The sequence below is a fragment of the Musca autumnalis genome, unplaced genomic scaffold (assembly GCF_047663935.1).
Source record: "Musca autumnalis isolate F117 unplaced genomic scaffold, ASM4766393v1 scaffold_2, whole genome shotgun sequence".
In the NCBI taxonomy this organism is placed as follows: Eukaryota; Metazoa; Arthropoda; class Insecta; order Diptera; family Muscidae; genus Musca; species Musca autumnalis.
The window spans coordinates 2,115,665-2,135,582 of record NW_027411755.1 but is presented as its reverse complement, the minus strand read 5'-3'; the positions used below and the strand labels follow the sequence as shown (position 1 = coordinate 2,135,582).

The window sequence follows — 19,918 nt, the reverse complement described above, 5'->3', positions numbered from 1 at the left end:
GTGCAACAAGCACGCAAATTCTGTTCTGTGTGATGGAATTAGGTCTAAAAAAAAATATGACAAATTATATCGAAATCGGTTAAGATTTGATATTTTCACCCCATTTTAGGCATTTCGTGCAGCAATCACTCTATATATGTTTAATTGTGATGAAATTTAAAGTGTCTGACGGAATTTGGTCTAGAAAACATTATTGAGACATCATTTTGAAATCGGTTCAGATTTGGATATATCGTTCATAAATTTTCTCTGTCGAAGTTAATTGTTTTCTCATTTTAGTTGGTTGATACCGAACTTCCTTGAGAACATAGTTTAAATATTTTTCTTTTGACAAATTGGCCGAAACAGAGGCGGCATGAATCAAGAGCTTGGTATTGTTCCGGGTTCATAGGAGACTTCCGAAGCAAATTTTCTTCCTTCACTATAATCCACATTAGGGCACCCTCTCTTCTTTATATCATTACCTTGTTCTAGCGTAAATACTTTGTCGCTAGCTAACCATAAGCTTTCAAATTGGAATACACGATTTTTTTACCTCCAATTGTTTATCTATTTTTGGTTAAGGCGTGCACAAATGTTATAAACTTGCTTTTTAACTCCCGTCACGAAGTTGTCTTTGACACCTCGATTAAATTTCGCAGAAATGCAGTCTATAACGTAGATACGTTTTCGCTGATTTTACAACCAAAAATTAAAAATATCCAAATTTTTAAGTTTTACGAAATCTGGAAGTTTGATAATTTTTTTATTCGCAAGTATACGCAAAATTTATTTTCAAAATCTGTTAGCCGGCATTGTCACCTTTCACCAGATAAATTTTTTTACGAGAATACATCTTGATACCGAAAGTTCTACTCCAAAGAACACATGGACGATACCACAGACTACATCAAAAAACATCACTTACTGACACAACAAATTATTGACCACATCTAATATTACATTTACATTTTTAACAATGATCCCTATTTACATCCCAGCAAAATTTGAAGGAAGGGGTTCTATGCGATGACGTGATTTCATGGCATATTTTGCATTGGTTCAAAGCAAGTCGTGAAAGATCCGATCTTTTCATTAGCATTTAATCCCATGCTAAGAAATTCGTGAAAGATCCGATCTTTTCATCAGCATTTGAATCATTTGTACAGATCACTAGAAACAAACAAGTCGATTTGTACATCCCTACATGTAGCGACATGAAAACAAAAGAGTATACATTTCCAATATTGTTGCTATAAAATTACAAAATTACAAATTAAATGTAGGTTCACGAATGAATTAATAAAGAGTTTGGTTTGTCATGAAAATCATATTTCAATACCAGAGACCTCCACCAAGGAATCCATGGTATGACCAGGAGTGTCGTACTGCTACCGAAGAGAAAAATGCGGCATATATGGCTACTCTACAATCAGTAGCAACGCGTAGCGCACGAGAGAGGTTTCGGGAGAAAAGGAGGAGAGGAGAAACGTCTTTTCCACAGGAAAGAGAGGAAAATGGAAAAGCGGGAGCGTGAAAAAATCGAGATGTACAGGAGTCAGAATGAGGACCGCAAATTCTACCAAAGAGTGGAACATCAAAATGATTCCTTTGGTACAGGCACATCCTCCTGTACAGACCAGCAATGTAATTTGGTAACTGATACAGATAGCGTGCTCGGGATATAGAAAGAACATTTTTCCAAACCGCTGGTATCCAATACTAACGAAAACAGCTAAGATACCAAAGATCCAATCCCAGAAGATGGTATTGAATATATATCGCCCGGCCAAGATGAGGCAAAGACAGAAATAAACAGGCTGAAAAATAGTAATGCAACAGGAGCCAATGACCTACCAGTCGAGCTGTTCAAAACCGGAAGCGACACGCTGATAAGGTGTAAGCATCAGCTAGTTAGTATCATCTGGCAGGAAGAACGCGTACCCGACGATTGGAACTTATGCATCCTAGGTCCAATCCACAAGAAGGGAGATAAGACTGTTTGCTCTAATTGCAGGAGCACAAGTTTGCTCCCTATTGCATATAAGTAGACATCGAATTTTTGCATATTTTTTTAAATTTAAACCAATTGAAACTACGTTATTATTTAATATTATATCGTTCCAATGATAGAAGTTCGATGTCATATTGGCATATGTGTGAGCGACTGAAGCCTATGTTCAATGAAATAATTGGACCCTATCAGTGCGGCTTTAAATCGGGCAAATCCACCATTGGCCAGATATTTACCTTGAGACAAATCCTGTAAAAGACCCTAGAAATGCTGATCGACACCTTCCATCTTTTGTCGGTTATAAAGCAGTCTTCGACAGTCCTATACGTTAAAAGGTGTTAAAAGCCATGTCTGATTTTAATATCCCCGCAAAGCTCATTCGGCTTTGTAAGATGACATTAACTGATACTCGGTCCTCAGTTTAAATAGTAAAGTACCTTTCTGAAGAGTTTATTACCAAAAGACGTGTCTCTTCAATATCCTGTTGCAGAATGTTATACGAGAAGCGAAGGTCAAAAGAAATGGAACAATATATAGAAACAACCATATGTTACTTGTTTATGCCGACGACATTTACATCATAGGTCGATCGGAAAAAGAAGTAACTGATACCTTTGCAAAAGTCGAAAGGGAATCTGCTAAAGTCGGTCTGGCAGTAAACGGCGATAATACCAAGTTGATGGTATCGACGCGTAATACGTCCACAGATCTCGCATCTGTTAATGTTGGTACCTACAATTTTGTGGTAGTAAGTCTATCTCGGCACCGCCGAAGAAGCATAGTGAAGGCCAACATTAAGAATAAAGCCACATCTCGTCAAATAAAAGTAACACTTTACAAAACACTGATACTACCCGTGCTAATGTATGGTTCCGAAGCATGGGTACTTGCGCAAGCAGATAAGGCAATGCTTGGTGTATTCGAGAGAAAATTTCTTCGAAAGATCTACGGGCCAATCTGCGTTGACGGCGAATATCGACGTCGTATGAAAGGAATCATAAGAATGAGTGATAGTGAACCCGTATAAATACGGGCCGCATAGAGGTTCACGCAGATCTGGATGGTCAATGCTTCGTTGGAGCGAACAAGTAAAACAAGACATCAGATTGGGAAAATAAATCAGCAAACAGAGAGGATTTCTTAGTTCGGCTTATGAAACAAATGTTCTGTACAAATCCAGATAAGTAAGTACGTAAGATGTTATAATGCAGTATTGACAAAGAAGAGGTGGACCAGAATGTGAATGCATTCAAAATAAAGTCAACTCTCGTTGATGTAAACTTTAATGCTATTTTGCCATCATTTGATCAGGGTATAAAAATGTATGGGCATGTAATCACCTTTGGGAGAGGCATTGCTGTCAAAATTCAATTTGAGGCTGTAAGCTCCATGTGAAGTCACCCTAGTTTTTAAAATCTCTTAATTCTTTTTTTACTGCTATCAACTATCAACCTGTTTGCATGGGTTTACGAAGTTTTCCACAAGGACAAGTTAGACATATATGTATTGTACGTCGAAAATTTATGCCATATACGTCAACGTCTCTAACAAGCCCCTCCGGTTTAATATTGTAGATGTTCGTGGATTAGGTCTTTCAATCGTGATGGAAGAGAACATATCCAGGCACATAAGGAATGAATAGGCTGCATGCAATACATAATGTTGACATCTAGGAGATAGGTATATCTTGTTAATTTTTTTTTGTTTGCAAAAAGTGTGCCACCATTTGCCATCTCTCCTAACTGCCTCCCTTTCTTCAGCCAGCAAAACATTACATGTGGAACAACTACCAATTCCTTACTGTGACAGCCATCTGTTACCCACTTTATTTAAAGTGCCAAACATGGCATGAACTTGCGAATGTTATCCGAGTACAAAGTAGCTACCAACAGCAGCAGTGCAACCCGAGTAATTCTGCTCAACTCTTGGGCCATCAGTATTTGTAACCGCCACTCACAGGCATCCCAAGGAGTCATGCCATTGGTTGGTTGGTTGTTCCTGCTGCTCAACTCAACAACTCTGTGACCACCATGATAATGTTCGTTTGGTTGGTTGGAGTATCGCAGTAAGTGGAGAGCCTGACAGTTAAGTGGCAATGTAGTGGTAGATATCGGTGTAAACTTGAATGCTCTTTTTGCCATCATTTGATCATTGACAGCTAGTTAGCACTATCAGCAGTGTCAGGTGTTACCAATGGCATGTACAAAACACTCGACATTCGGACAAACATACAGCGTCAATGCTGCTGCATTACCAATACTCTAACATGGAAGAAAAGGGAAAAGGTATAGTAGAAGAGCGGTGCCAGTGCCAGTGCCAAAAACAAGAAACCAACGTACACACAAAAATCTACAACCGGAAACGGAAGTAAGTGAGCAATGCCAAGATAATTTCAAAAAATTTGTCAGAAGGAGAGGAAAAAATTAGCAAAACAAGTTGTCGAAACTTTAATATGCCAAATAACTGATGAGCGTAAAAATATGGAGGGAAAATTTAAAAGAAGATTATAAACTTGGTAGGTATGAGGATTATGGTGACAGCCCTTTTTGGGCTAGTATGTCGAGCAGTGGCTTGTTTAGATTGTCCGTGGATCACAAAATACATATTACTGACCATTGACCAGGCTAGCAAAGATTGTAGACATTTATACATTTAAAAAATCTTTATTATAATAAATCATTGTTTATACAAATTTACATAATATAGTTAAAGTGCAGTATTGAAATAATTACAAAAATATAATTAGAAATTGCATTCATTTGAATATAATTAACAATTTGGAATGATCAAATTTATATACTTAACACAACTAAACTAAATGAAAGAATTAAAATAATTTTTAGAATATTTTTTGCTTTTCGCTTATAAATAAATTACTACTAATTTCTGAATTGAGCGTACTTCAAGTCATTCTGGTATTGAGGCGGGGAATTGCAAAATTAACACCAGAACAAGTTGTCGTTCCTCAATAGTCAATACTAGTCTTCGCTTATATCTAAATATTGGGAGATAATCACCAAACCTCTATTCGAAATCGAAAAAGGTTTACATTGCATACGGAAATAAACAGTTTTACAAATAATAGCATTGAAATGTAGTTTCTTATAAAAGTATGTAGTTTTGTGAGGTTTGGTGTGTGCGTCTATTTAACGGTAACCTTAAGACCACCGCGTATTACAGCCTCTGCAGGTGGAAATCGTCGACTTTGATTGACGTGTTTTCGACGCGTAATACTGGGTCTAGATGTGGGTTGCTTTTTAGATGTTGTAGCTGTGGGATTTGTATTTGTGGCTGATGTGGACTCAATGGATGACGAGGATGAGCTTCTTCCAGTATCTACAAAAGGTCTGTAGGTGCGAATGCCGGAGTTGGATCTTACCGGCAGTAGTGTTACCAATTTGGGCGTAGTTTCAGTAGTTGTGGCATCGGCAAAATGTGAAGATTTCAACATTTCTTCATATTTAGTGGGATCTATAACTTCAACTTCGGCCTCGCCCACCACAGGAATAGCGGCTCCCACGCCTTCGGCAGAGGTGTCTTCAATAAAGCTGGACATTGGTTTTATAAATGGTTCTCTTCTCATTTCCAATGCTAGAAGATCATCCTCCTCGGAGGTAGCACTAAAAGCAGGGGGTGGGAGTGTTGTGGTGGTAGCTCTCCTTGTTGTTGTTGCTGCAGTTGTTGTCTTTGCTGTTGTTGTTGTTGTTGTTGTTGTTTGTGTATGTAATGTTGTACTAGTTGTTGGTGTCGTCCTCATTGTTGTACTGCTGCTGGCTTTAATTCGAGACTCATTTTTCTGTGACTGTTTCAATTTGTTGTGTGAAAATGGTGGCTCCTTCGTTGGTAGACTTGTTGTTATACCTAACTTAGATGCCAAAGTATCGAATATGAAGGAAATATCTTGAATATTGCTGGCATTATTGATTTTGTTCTTTATATCGTCCAAGGTCTCCGATTCCGATTTCTCTGTCTTCTCCACATCTTCGGATACCCAAGCTTGTAGGGTGGTATTGAAAACCTTGCGCATGTTGCCAGTGTGGCCAAAATGATTAGCTGCTGAACTGTTGACAAATTCCCATTTAGAATGGGAGGGGAAGAGATTGGAATCATCCAACATGACAGGTGGTTTACTATTGCTAGGACGATACTTGATACGTTTGGTGGTGGTCGTGGAGGCTTTTTGTGTTGTAGTTGTAATGGTTGGAGCTAAAGTTGTGGTAGTATGTTTCTCGGTTGTCACCGCTGAGCTTACAATTGGTGTTGTTGCATCTGTTCTTTTTCTTTGATTGGCCATTTGGTTACGTTGTAAAATCAATTCTTTCAGATTTAAAAAGTTTGGTTTACCAGTGGATGCTGAAGTAGATGTCGTTGTGGTGGATGATTCTTCTTGGGATATTTGGTTTGTTGTACTTGACATTTCTGTGGATTCGGTTTCAGGTTCAGCTTCTTTACTTGATGTCGTGAAGGAATCTTCTTCCGGTTCAACACGAGACTCAAGTGGTTGTTCCTGTTTGGATTTGACCTCATCCTTAGGCAAATCCAGCCAATCCATAAAGAATTCTCCTATTTTATCCGCCAGCTCCGATGTTACCGAGGAACTATCCATTTCATCTTGCATGGGTTTTACAGTGGGTTCAAACTGTTCTTTTTTCCTTGTGGAGACAATATTTCCGGTGGTGGTGGTAGTGGTTGTTGTTGTGGGCATATCAATCTTATCATCGGATTTTTGAGTTACATTTTCCGGTTTCTTGGCCAGTATTCCATCACCCAAATGTTCGAATTTATCATTTCCTGCAGGAATTTCAAAATGCAGTTTATTTTGTGATGCCAAACCAGGCGTCAGGGGCTTAAATGGTGGTATTACTACATCATCAATAAGAGGAACGGGTAAGGGATGTGGCTGTACGGAGGATCCTACCCCCAAACGTTCAATGCTTTCCGATGCTGGCATGAAAACTGGATTTCCAAAACTGTGGTAGAACATCATCTCTTGAGGATTTTTAGTTTCACTTGACATTTCGGGTTTTCTATAGGCTGGGCCAAAGAAATTGGGTGTGTAAGGATCTAAGGCTGGTTTTGGTGGTCTGGGTTCCTCGGGTAAGAAAGGCAATTCAATTTCATCAATACGTCTTCGAGGCGGCTCTTCGTTGATGGCAATGGGTGGTAATGGTGTGGATTGGAATACTGTGGGTAATGTTTTGGTTGGGAACGAAGGTGGTGGACCAGGCAAAAATTCGGGTACTTCGCGATGTATTGGTCTCCAGGGTTGGGTATCTAAAACTGGCACCGAAGTGAAAAGATTTTGATCTAATTTTGGTAACACTTGAGGAGGATGCGACGATGATACAATTGAGGGGTAGGTGAAGTGATTGAATGGAACCGAGGATGTAGGAAGTCGAGATGTGGTTGGTTTTGTTGTTGTTGTGGTAGTTGTAGTTGATGTTGTTGTTGTCGTGGCAGGTGTTGTGGTGGTTGTTGGTGTGGTTGTCGTAGGGCTTGGTGTTGTGGTGGTTGTTGTTGTCGTTGTCCTTTTCGTAGTGGTAGTGGTGGGAGCTGGAGTTGTGGTTGTTGTTGTTGTGGTACTGCTACTGCTTGTGGTTGTCATTTTGCTGGTAGTTGGTTGAGATTGTGGCAGAATTGTGGTAAGTTTTTCAATTCCTGGCTTTTTGGGTTTCACTCTGAGAGCATATGGGGTGACTGTCTTGGGTGCCAAACTGCTGCTGTGTCCATAAGCTCTGGTGGGTGTGGTCTTCTTGCGTGATATATCAGCATCAGTTTTGGTTATTTCAAAGGATCCTTCGAAAGAGCCTTGAATAACGGGGGCATTTTCGACATCAACATCAGGTTCATCATCTGGCGAATGAGGCTTGGCTGTCGTCCTGCTTTTACCAGAAGGTTTGTTAATGAGCGCGGGTGGACTGCCACCTTTCTTCATTAAACGTTTCTCCAATTGCGTTTGACTGGTGGGCACGGTGTGCTAAAAAAGGGGGAGGTGTTAAAATTGAGAACATGAGCGTGTTGCTGTTGCTGGTTTAAACATACCGCATCCTTAAACAATGAGGCTGACTTGACGACTTGTTCATCCAATATACGTTTCACCTCTACGGAATCAGCATCAATGCGTAATGATTTGTACAACGATTTTGCGGTGGTGGTTTCCAAGAAGATGGCCTCTTTAATATATTCCTCTACATTGTGTATATTCCTAGAAGCAAATTAGACTGTGGATAAAAGGAAAAATCGGGGATTATATTCAACTTACTTAGGCAATTTTCTAACATCAAAGAAGGCTCGGAAGTTCACTTTTATCAAGGGTCCCTCTCCAAAGCCCCAAACATCGGTTCGTATGGGTTGTAAACCCTGATCAATTAAAGCTCTATCCACAAAGCGTTTATAAAATTCTATTTTTTGCTTATACGAGGCAGTGTGATTATATTTAAGACCTGTAGAAAACATATCACCTTTGGCAATGCGGAAGGTACCCTCAAATCCCAAGACAGCTGGAAAGATTATAAAATAAACATAGAAACTTGGCAACTTATAAAAAAAGATATGTTTCTATTTCCAACTTACGATCCTCCATATTGCCCTTAATGGAACTAAAATAGAATGCCAAACCGGCAATGGATATCACTGCCAGTAGCACTATAAATGCCGCTGTGGTTAGAATTATTGAAAACGATCTGGTCTTTTGATAGTGCAAATGTGGTTTTGCGGAAAAGGTTGAGGGCGCTAAATTCCGTCCATCTCTCCACATGCCCCAAGAACTGTTGTAGCCATATGGAGTGGTTGTTAGATTGTCTGTACTGTACGAAGGCTGATTATTCATGTGATAGTAGGCGCCCAATGTGGAACGCCTTCCCAGTGTGTTTTGGTATGTATAGTCATTGGACTGCAAAGAAAGCGAAAACGAAAATATTTATTTAATAAAAGTTTTGTTAGAATGGTATGATATGATATATATGGCGAAAAACAAAAATTTTTTACAATCGATGAATCCGAGTTTCACCCTTTCAGAATTCGCGAACTGTTAACATGTTCTATATAGTATGATATACATTCTTTAAACTGAAGTGTTTTAGGAGGAATCCCATAAGGTCGACCATTAAAATTAATTTACGTGGAAGCTGTGTTGGCATCAATGTAGAAAAATAGGTAAAAATGGGTTGAAGCCAACAAGTTTTTTTATGCTCCCTTCCGATTTTAGGCTTAACCTTATATTTTATAGACATATGCCCAAAGAAAGTCTCAAAGAATACTTCATGGGCAATATGATACTAGTGTATCATTTTTCGATATATCCACTGCATCCACCTAAAATTGATGCTGACATTTTGAAGCCGGAATTTCGGGGTTTTTTGAATTGTTTTAATAATTCGGACGCGCAACAAGATAATATTCAAAACTCACATTAGGATTATAAAACTCGTGATTCTACGTCGTTTAATGCATATCTCATGAGTGTGCTCCTTACAGCATCCTAGTAATTGGAGTCTAAAGGCCAATATTTGATGCGTGATTTTTTTTAAAAAACCTATTTTTTGCGTTTAAAATTTACAAGTGCCATTCAATTTCCTTTGTACCCCGCGTGAATTTAGTTTTTTTTACGCGACGGATCTAATGAGACCTTCCGCGATCGAATCCATCCACTAAAACCGCGGATATAGATACCCTGAAAATAGGAAAAGCAGCAAAAAATTATTTCGACAAATCCGCGTACTAAACCGCGATTTTCTTGAAATTTTTTTACGTAAATGGAATCCTTTATACGCGATTATAATATTTGCGAAAACGCGTGTCATAAATTACAGAGATTCGCGTGTAATATGGGTTTTTCACCAAAAATAGAATGTGGAGGCACATCCGCGGTTCTTGAAGAATCTAATTAAAATTGGTATATTTGGACGTATTTTTGATAGACGCTGACGAAACCGGATGCGCATCAAAATCGTATGCACATTGCGCGACTTTTACCAACTTGAAGGTTTTTTGCAGTGTATGATGCAACTGGTGGCACACAATGGCCCCTGAGTGAAACATCGAAATATGCATAAATTTTGGCAGAGATTGATTCGCTGTATCCAAAAACGGATGCGCATCAACCGACTTTAACTAATTCGCGAATAACAGGCTTTTTAATTATAATATTAATTGAATGATTGTAATTTCAATATTACTCTTAATTTCCTACCCTTATAAGTTATCACAGTAATCAGTTAAACTCTCGCAATGGTAAACCATATGTTTTGATGAAGTTTTAACTGTATACATTCATTATTCTATGGGATTTTAGCAAAATAGATGGAGAACTCCTAAATATTTTTTTCTAATTTTTAGAATCAAACCAAAAAAATATTTGCAACAATATTTTCCAACAATAAGTTTTTCTCTTTTGTTGTTGCTATAATATGCAATTTATGTACCCAATCTCTATAAATTTGGTATCATATTTTTCTACGCATTGTCTAGATTCCGCATATATTCTTTAATTTATTTTTTGAGGGTTTGTACGGATTCTGGGACAGGATAATTTGGATTTACTTCAAATTTTTTTTATTATTTGTTGACTTTCCGCGAAAATAATAATAAATTTAATAACTATTTAAACATCTACGAATAGATATGGACTGATGTTAACGATTTATGCATACATTTTCTCATAACAACAAAAAAGATATTTTTAAATATTTTTTCTTTATATGAGAATAAAAACCGCTATAACTTTTGCGCGCATTGGCCAATTTCGTGAACGCGAGCAGATTTGAAACCGGATTTTTTTCCTTTACCTCTGTACCAAAAATCGTAGATGTGCTCGTAAAAAAAAATTTTAATTTTTTTCAAATGGAATTGTAAAGGAATTTTGTTATTCGCCATATACATAATATTGTTTTGCTACAGAGGCTGTAAGAATCCATTTTTGAAAATTTTAAAATTGTTTTCATTAATAAATTTGAAAACTTTTAAGAGTTTATGAGAACGTGAACATGCCTTATATGTTGGCTTTCCTTATTATACCCTCCACCATAGGATGGGGGTATATTAAGTTTGTCACTACGTTTGTAACTACTCGAAGTATTCATTGTAGACCCCACAAAGTATATATATTCTTGATCAGCGTGCAATTCTACATCGATATAGCCATGTCCGTCCTTCCGTCTGTGGAAATCATTCTAGCGTCCGAACGGATTGACGTAGGTTGATGAAATTTTGGGAAAATATGTTATATTTACGTAGGACTTTTGGTATTGAAAGCGGGCCATGTAGGTCCACGCTTTCGTATAGCCCCCATACAAAATGACGCGTGACGCGTCGTCGTTTTAAGGAATTTTTAAGATATTTGGCCCATTTTACCACCGAATTGGTTGTAATTTGGTACTTTGTGTCTCCAAAGGCCAAAAAATATTCCTACCAAAGTTGGATTATATAGGTCAACGTTTTGGTATAGCCCCCATATAAGGCCCCATATAAAGTACGCGTCATTTTAATATATTTTGAATGTATTAGACCCATTTGACCACAGAATTGGTTGTAATTTGGTATTTTGTGTCTTCAGAGGCCAGAAAACATTCCTACCGAAGTCGGGTTATATAGGTCCACGTTTTGGTATAGTCCCCACATAAGACCCCTTATAAAGTACGCGTCATTTTAATATATTTTGAATGTATTAGACCCATTTGACCAAAGAATCGGCTGTAACTTTGTATTTTGTGTTGTCAGAGTCTAAGAAACATTTCTGCCATAAAATGTTTATATAGGTCCACGTGTTGATATAGCCCCCATAATACAATATCTCCCGATTTTCGATATTTTGAACGTTTTAGCCTCATTATCACACCGATATGGCTGAAATTTGGTATTTAGTCTTCTTTAGGCGTATAAAACTTTCCCCCAGAAATTTGTAGGTATAGGTCCACGCCATCATATAGCCCTCATAGAACGGTACCTTCCGAATTTCGGTATTTTGAAGGTAGTGGCCACATTAATCCACCGAAATGGCTGAAATTTGTGGTGGAGGGTATAAAAGTTCGGCCCGACCGAACTTAACGCTTTTCTTACTTGTTTTGGAGTCACATTGTTGTTTTCTTATTTTAAGATAGTGTGGCTTTCCCAATAATAAATCTGCAGTGAGTTATTTGATTACTAAAACAACAACAGCACTGGCATATTTTAAATAAACCCAGCACATTAGTCGTAGATAGAGTAAGGAAAGACGGCCAATGAACTTTATAGTTTTGCCAGAATTGCTTAACAGTGAGTCCTCACTAGTAAGATATTTATGAACGTGTAGGTGTCTTCTGTAAGAATTAAGCCGAAGATATTTCATTGGAAGAACGCACTTCTTCCTCTTATCACAAAAAAGTAAACGCGTTTCAGTACTTAAATTTACTTTCATATATTTTTCTTTGTACCAATCATTAAAATCATTTCTAGTGAAGCAATTTTATTTTCTGCTCAATCATTATCGAAATGATGCTGTAATTATATTAAATCGCCACTAAGTCTTAAAGTCAAGTCATTCGTCTTACGATGATTTGATGGTTGTTTTACTTCTTCGTTCCATGACGTTAGCAAAATATTTTTCTTTCAAGATTTGCCATTTTTTTATCGTAAATAATTGTGAAAAATATTTTGCTTCCTGTTTATGACGCAATTTAATGTTTACAACAACTGATTGCTAAGAAGAATTTATGCTAAAAGGGTAATGGCCCTATCTGCTGATTATCTTTTCGAGTACTGGCTCATTTCTTTGCTAATCGTTGACTATACAATTAACGGATTTTGTAAATGTGGCTAAGAATGTTTTTGCTTCATGACTGCTTCATTTACTTGTCATATACCCAAAACATATTTAAGAACTTGTCCTTAATTATACATATCCTATAGTAAATTTAAGGCTTGTCCATTACTCATAGTTAGACATTTTTGGAATGAAGTTTTTTCTTTTGCAATGCGTATCTCTAATGATTATAAAAGTATTATTCATGGATGTGCGGCAGTGTAAAATTGTGCAACGCTTACTTCTGTGTGTAAAGCTCCGTAAAATCAAATGGATATCCCTCGAAATTGCTACTATTCTATTAAATATAGCTCATTTGGTTGGAGGGAGATTTCCCTACGGGACAGTTTAAAAATAAAAAAGCATCAGCATCGCGATTGCGTAGAAAACACATATAAATAAAAGGAACTATTATAAAACTTCTGATATAAACACATACAGAGACTTCAACTAACAATGATATACCCTGTTTTAGTTTGCAAGTTCTTGATATAGTATAACACTAGAGTGTTCTACTGACGACTTTATATTTTAAATGGATAGCTTTTTGCATTCCAATTGCAGCAGCACAGATTTAAATTCTATATCGAAACCTTCAAAATATATCCAGCCGGATAGTAACCATGAATGGAACTTTGGGCGTAACTGACAGAAACAGAAACGTTGCTATCACCAAATTCTATTATTTTATCGCAAAAAATTGGAAAATAGTTAGTTCAACTTTTATGACGCAATTAATTGACCCAACAAGATGCCAAGATCATCTTCTACGACCAATTGAATTTTTTATAGAGCAAGACGAGATTACTGTGAAAATATGAAAATATATATGGCGAAAAACAAAAATTTTTTACAATCGATGAATCCGAGTTTCACCCTTTCAGAATTCGCGAACTGTTAACATATTCTATATAGTATGATATACATTCTTTAAACTGAAGTGTTTTAGGAGGAATCCCATAAGGTCGACCATTAAAATTAATTTACGTGGAAGCTGTGTTGGCATCAATGTAGAAAAATAGGTAAAAATGGGTTGAAGCCAACAAGTTTTTTATGCTCCCTTCCGATTTTAGGCTTAACCTTACATTTTATAGACATATGCCCAAAGAAAGACTCAAAGAATACTTCATGGGCAATATGATACTAGTGTATCATTTTTCGATATATCCACTGCATCCACCTAAAATTGATGCTGACATTTTGAAGCCGGAATTTCGGGGTTTTTTGAATTGTTTTAATAATTCGGACGCGCAACAAGATAATATTCAAAACTCACATTAGGATTATAAAACTCGTGATTCTACGTCGTTTAATGCATATCTCATGAGTGTGCTCCTTACAGCATCCTAGTAATTGGAGTCTAAAGGCCAATATTTGATGCGTGATTTTTTTTAAAAAACCTATTTTTTGCGTTTAAAATTTACAAGTGCCATTCAATTTCCTTTGTACCCCGCGTGAATTTAGTTTTTTTACGCGACGGATCTAATGAGACCTTCCGCGATCGAATCCATCCACTAAAACCGCGGATATAGATACCCTGAAAATAGGAAAAGCAGCAAAAAATTTTTCGACAAATCCGCGTACTAAACCGCGATTTTCTTGAAATTTTTTTACGCAAATGGAATCCTTTATACGCGATTATAATATTTGCGAAAACGCGTGTCATAAATTACAGAGATTCGCGTGTAATATGGGTTTTTCACCAAAAATAGAATGTGGAGGCACATCAGCGGTTCTTGAGGAATCTAATTAAAATTGGTATATTTGGACGTATTTTTGATAGGCGCTGACGAAACCGGATGCGCATCAAAATCGTATGCACATTGCGCGACTTTTACCAACTTGAAGGTTTTTTGCAGTGTATGATGCAACTGGTGGCACACAATGGCCCCTGAGTGAAACATCGAAATATGCATAAATTTTGACAGAGATTGATTCGCTGTATCCAAAAACGGATGCGCATCAACCGACTTTAACTAATTCGCGAATAACAGGTTTTTTAATTATAATATTAATTGAATGATTGTAATTTCAATATTACTCTTAATTTCCTACCCTTATAAGTTATCACAGTAATCAGTTAAACTCTCGCGATGGTAAACCATATGTTTTGATGAAGTTTTAACTGTATACATTCATTATTCTATGGGATTTTAGCAAAATAGTTGGAGAACTCCCAAATATTTTTTTCTAATTTTTAGAATCAAACCAAAAAAATATTTGCAACAATATTTTCCAACAATAAGTTTTTCTCGTTTGTTGTTGCTATAATATGCAATTTATGTACCCAATCTCTATAAATTTGGTATCATATTTTTCTACGCATTGTCTAGATTCCGCATATATTCTTTAATTTATTTTTTGAGGGTTTGTACGGATTCTGGGACAGGATAATTTGGATGTACTTCAAATTTTTTTTATTATTTGTTGATTTTCCGCGAAAATAATAATAAATTTAATAACTATTTAAACATCTACGAATAGATATGGACTGCTGTTAATAATTTATGCATACATTTTCTCATAACAACAAAAAAGATATTTTTAAATATTTTTTCTTTATATGAGAATAAAAACCGCTATAACTTTTGCGCGCATTGGCCAATTTCGTGAACGCGAGCAGATTTGAAAGCGGATTTTTTTCCTTTACCTCTGTACCAAAAATCGTAGATGTGCTCGTAAAAAAAATTTTTAATTTTTTTCAAATGGAATTGTAAAGGAATTTTGTTATTCGCCATATGTACATTAGGGCTATAACCAAAAAATACCACCACATAGCCGTGTAGAGCATGAAAAACTATTATGAAATGTGGTGTCAATTTTTCTCTACCGCGAAAAAAGTTTCCGCACCAAATACATTGAAGTTCTGTAATGCATTTTTTAATTTTATCAGTGATAACAACATATTTGCTTTTCATTAAAATTTTTATTTTTTTGTAATCTAATTTAAATCATTATCAAAGCGTTCTGGACCAATTTGTTCTAAAATCGCGTCATTTCGGACCATATTAAGATTTTTTGACACTATTGCAATTTTTGGTTTTTCTTTATAAACTCGTGAATTTTATGTTTATATTTTTTTCACCTATCGGACCAGGGAATATGGGGTCATTTGCAACGAATTCGCGAAAGTTGCAGGCTGTTTTTGTTGACTTTGCCTGTGAGAATTGTATTTTGTTGTAAATTTAGTTTAAGATTTCGAGGCGGTAGCTCGATTATAACTATTTTGACACTCCTTTCCATACAAGTGGGACCACTGTGCGGCGGTACAGATCTATGGAGATCTATATTAAAACGTGGACCTATACCAATAATTCCCAGCAGAAATATTTAGAACCCCAAGTGAGACTAAATACCAAATTTTACATGCAAATTTTCTGTTGTATAATGTGGCCAAAAATGTTAAAATATCGAAAATGAAAACGTAGATTTATACCTCCAATGGAGACTTAATACTAAATTTTAGCAATTTCGTTTGAAGAACGCGGCTAAAACCTTAAAAATACCGAAAATCGGGCGGTACCATTCCATGGGGGCTATATAAAAACGTGCAGTGGAAGAGTAGTAGAAGCTGTTGTACTAAATTATAAAGCTATATTTTAGTGGGTGCCAACGGTGTGCAATAGTACGCACACCCGCCTTGCACGCTGAAGGTCGTGGGTTCGATTCCCCGGCCAGACAACATCAAATTTTCAACGGTAACAAAATACCCCTCAGTAATGTTGGCGACATTTGCTTAGTATTTCAGCTATATAAAACTTCTCTACAAGTGGTGTCTTAAGACACGACGTTCGGACTCGGCGATAAACAGTAGGTCCTATATCATTGAGCCAATATAAATCGGGGTGCACTCATTGATATGAGACAAATATCCCTTGTCCCATCTGTGAACAGCACTACAAGTTATAATATCAAACATTATTTTATTATTTTGTTATTAATTGAGTTCCAGGAAATATTAAAACTTCAGTGTGAACACAACATGTGAATATATGAACATATAATATGTTTGAGAAAAAATCTATATTGGAATAAAATGCATTCATAATAAAGTTATCATAGCATTCTAAAAAACTATTATTATTAAAGATCATCCCATGAAGGATTCTTTTTTGAATTCCTTCTTATCGCTAACCCATGAATGTTGGACATGTTAGTACGACAGCAATGACACATTGTTGAAATACTCTGAAAATGTAAGCCATTTCTTATCATCTGTCATTACAATAAAATATATTAAAACCACGAAAAAATATAAAAATGTATCAGCCTTCTGAACGAAAATTTCCCTTTTTAATTCATATTTATTAATGCTAAATCTAAATGTTCACATTAACAATATTTTTGATCTATGTGTAAGTAATCAATTCCCCGTGAGTTTTGCTTAAGAAGGAGAGTAAGAAAACTAAATGGGAATTCACGTTCAGAATAACACCCTATATCGTCTTACTATATGAGGGCTATATAAAACGAAGGTTGGTAGAAATGTATGTGTTGGCCCACACATAAAAGTAGGCCTATAAAGTCCGAATGAAATGCCATAATACAAAGAAGTTTTGAAAATAAAACTCTGTTTGTAAAATTTCCAATAAATGTTTAAATTATATTAAATTTTCCTTACTACCAAAAAAAAATTCACATATTTTTTCAACATCTTTAATTAAGTACGAATTTTCATTACTTAAGATTTCTTTCAAGTGTACTGTGGAGCTCTACAGCCAACTTTGTTGTTACTTCTCAATAGACCGGCAATATAATGACGTACTTTAGAAACAAAACGTACGTTTGTTATTACACTTCTTCTCTTCAGGGTTACTATAATGTTGTACGTTTTATATACTTCTATGTTCATCTAGAGTAAGTTCAGTAATGATATAAAGACTAACTAACACATATACACAAACCACAGATTAATGTTACTTGACGTACGCTTTTCTTGTCTTCTTTTTTGCTATTGGATGTTTTCTTTTGAAGCAGCAGCATCAGCAGAAGTTGGTTGGTGTGGAGGCAGCAGTCAAAGTGATACATTATTATGCTTCTCTGGTTAAGTACTGGCTTGGCATCTAGTGATTACAACTGTTGGCATTAGACGATTGTCAGAAGCTGGCGTTTGCCTAACTTTGATTGTAACCCCCTCAAGCCATTTTGATTAGATTTAATATCAGCGTTCCATGATCTCTCCGAAGTACGATATTTTACTATGGCTGCTTTTATTTCGTTGCTCATCCTCCTTTTTGCACTTGAAATGTGTTAACCACACAGATTATAGCGTGAAAAAATATTTAGTTGTGCTTTTACTCTCGTTGCTACTAATACTTTTGGTATTCAACTTGCTACACAACAATTATGGCCCGAGGAGGAGCAACAACAACATTGGTGGCCATCGTCATCATCATCGTCACTATGTGTTGCTATTGAAACTGAGCAGCATGTTCTTTGTCATCCACTACGACGTCAATGTTGACGATGTCATCATTCGAAGATGCAGAGCATGGCTATCATTTACTTGGTTCTGGGCGCACTGCTCTTGGCAGTTCATTGAACTTATACGCACACATTCAATTTAAACAAATACCATAAAATATTTTTGTATGAACGTAGATGTCGTATCTAGAGTATACATATTTACGTACGTTGTATTGTTCTCTTAGCGGTTTTGTATTGCTGTTGTTCTTGTTCTTGTTGTTACTTTCACAGTCTATAGAATACGCATCCATCTAAACAAGTGTCTCGATAGTTAGTTACCAGCCGGCTCACAATCTTCTAGCCGTTGAAATTGTATATGAATGTATCTCTGGCAGCTTTTGTTCGTTCCATCAGTCTGTCAGCCTATCTGAATATTTGCCGGTTCTTCTTGTTTATTTGTATTGTAGCCAAACAATGTTAAAGGTATGAAGATATATATTTTTGTGTGTTGTTCATCATGCTTGCTTACACCGTGTGTCTCCTCAGAGTGTTCCTCTTAACCATTGTGAATGCTCCATTCAAAGTTTTGTGGTGGCTTAAGTGCTAGGCTGTGTAGAATCACTAAAAGTACCAAGCTCTTCTTCTTTTACCATCCATCTTCCTAACTATTTGCATATACATTCATATTTATCTCGACAGGCTTCCGTTAGTACTGCCAGTCAGTCAGTCATCCATCTATTCATCTGGTGTTTTTGTTTTTGTGGCCATGGTGCAGACTTAAATTTAATATTTTCAACGTACTATATATTAAATCTCGACCATATGGTTGGAGTTTTCATTTTAAGGTTTACGCAATTGCGTTGCTTATCTAAATCTCATGATGCCTCTTAGCTTGGGCTCTCGTTTTGTTTGTTGCCTTTTCCTACTGATTTGTTTGTTAACTTTTTAATACATTTTGCAGGGATGGCAAAACGTCACAGTTTAAATTAAAGTGGTGTGTAATCGTAGGTGCCCTTGGCAGTCCCCTGCGTATCTTATTCGATACCTTCCCAAGAATATATTGATGTAGATCGGTGTAATTTTTTATTTGGATTTTTCATTGAAAGGTTTCCATCTCTGCTCCTCAGGAAACGAGGCAAAAAATGTTGCCTGTCATGGACTTTTAATAAAGATAAATTCAAATAAAGTATCCATATATGGATATGTGGTTTGTCAACATTCAATGATGATAAGTCATTGGCTAGTGATATATCAACATAGAATCACATTTGGTTTAAGAGTAATATTAAATATGTTACGGTGGTAATGGAAAATGAGAACAATTACATAGGGATATATTTATGACCCAATTGCATTGCTTATCTCAAAATGCTAAGTAGATACTAATGTTTAATTTAGTCAAGTGTATCATAGTGTAATTTTTGTTATTGTTTCCACCTGAAAGTTACTTGCTTATATGTAAATGGTTCCGTGCCCAAACATAAACAGTTCTTCTTTATGGTTTTGTTTATTTGGGATATTTTCTTTATCTTTAAATTTTTTCCAAACTGAGTAACAATTTCTAAACACAACATTGCTGTCAACCACCGGCAATAACTATTGTCGGTGCTACAACAAAAGTTTAAACCACACCTTTGTTTATTTATTGTCTCTGGTTTTTGTCTCGTCAGCTTTTGGTCTTTAGTTTGAGTTTTTCATCATCATCATCATCATCATCGTCGTCATCAACTGTTTATACTCCT

General features: G+C 36.3%; 1 protein-coding gene across 1 annotated transcript in view; it reads right to left on the bottom strand.

Moving 5' to 3' along the window:
* Nucleotides 1-4,640: 4,640 nt before the first annotated feature.
* LOC141393502 (uncharacterized) overlaps nt 4,641-19,918 on the bottom strand; it is a 115,658-nt gene continuing 100,380 nt past the window's right edge. The window contains exons 3-6 of the mRNA XM_073966521.1: nt 8,567-8,885; nt 8,256-8,493; nt 8,036-8,198; nt 4,641-7,970 (exon numbers count right to left, since the gene is read on the bottom strand). Of these exons, the coding sequence (XP_073822622.1) occupies nt 5,136-7,970; nt 8,036-8,198; nt 8,256-8,493; nt 8,567-8,885 (3,555 nt within the window). The 3' untranslated portion in view covers nt 4,641-5,135. The remainder of the gene's footprint in view (nt 7,971-8,035; nt 8,199-8,255; nt 8,494-8,566; nt 8,886-19,918) is intronic.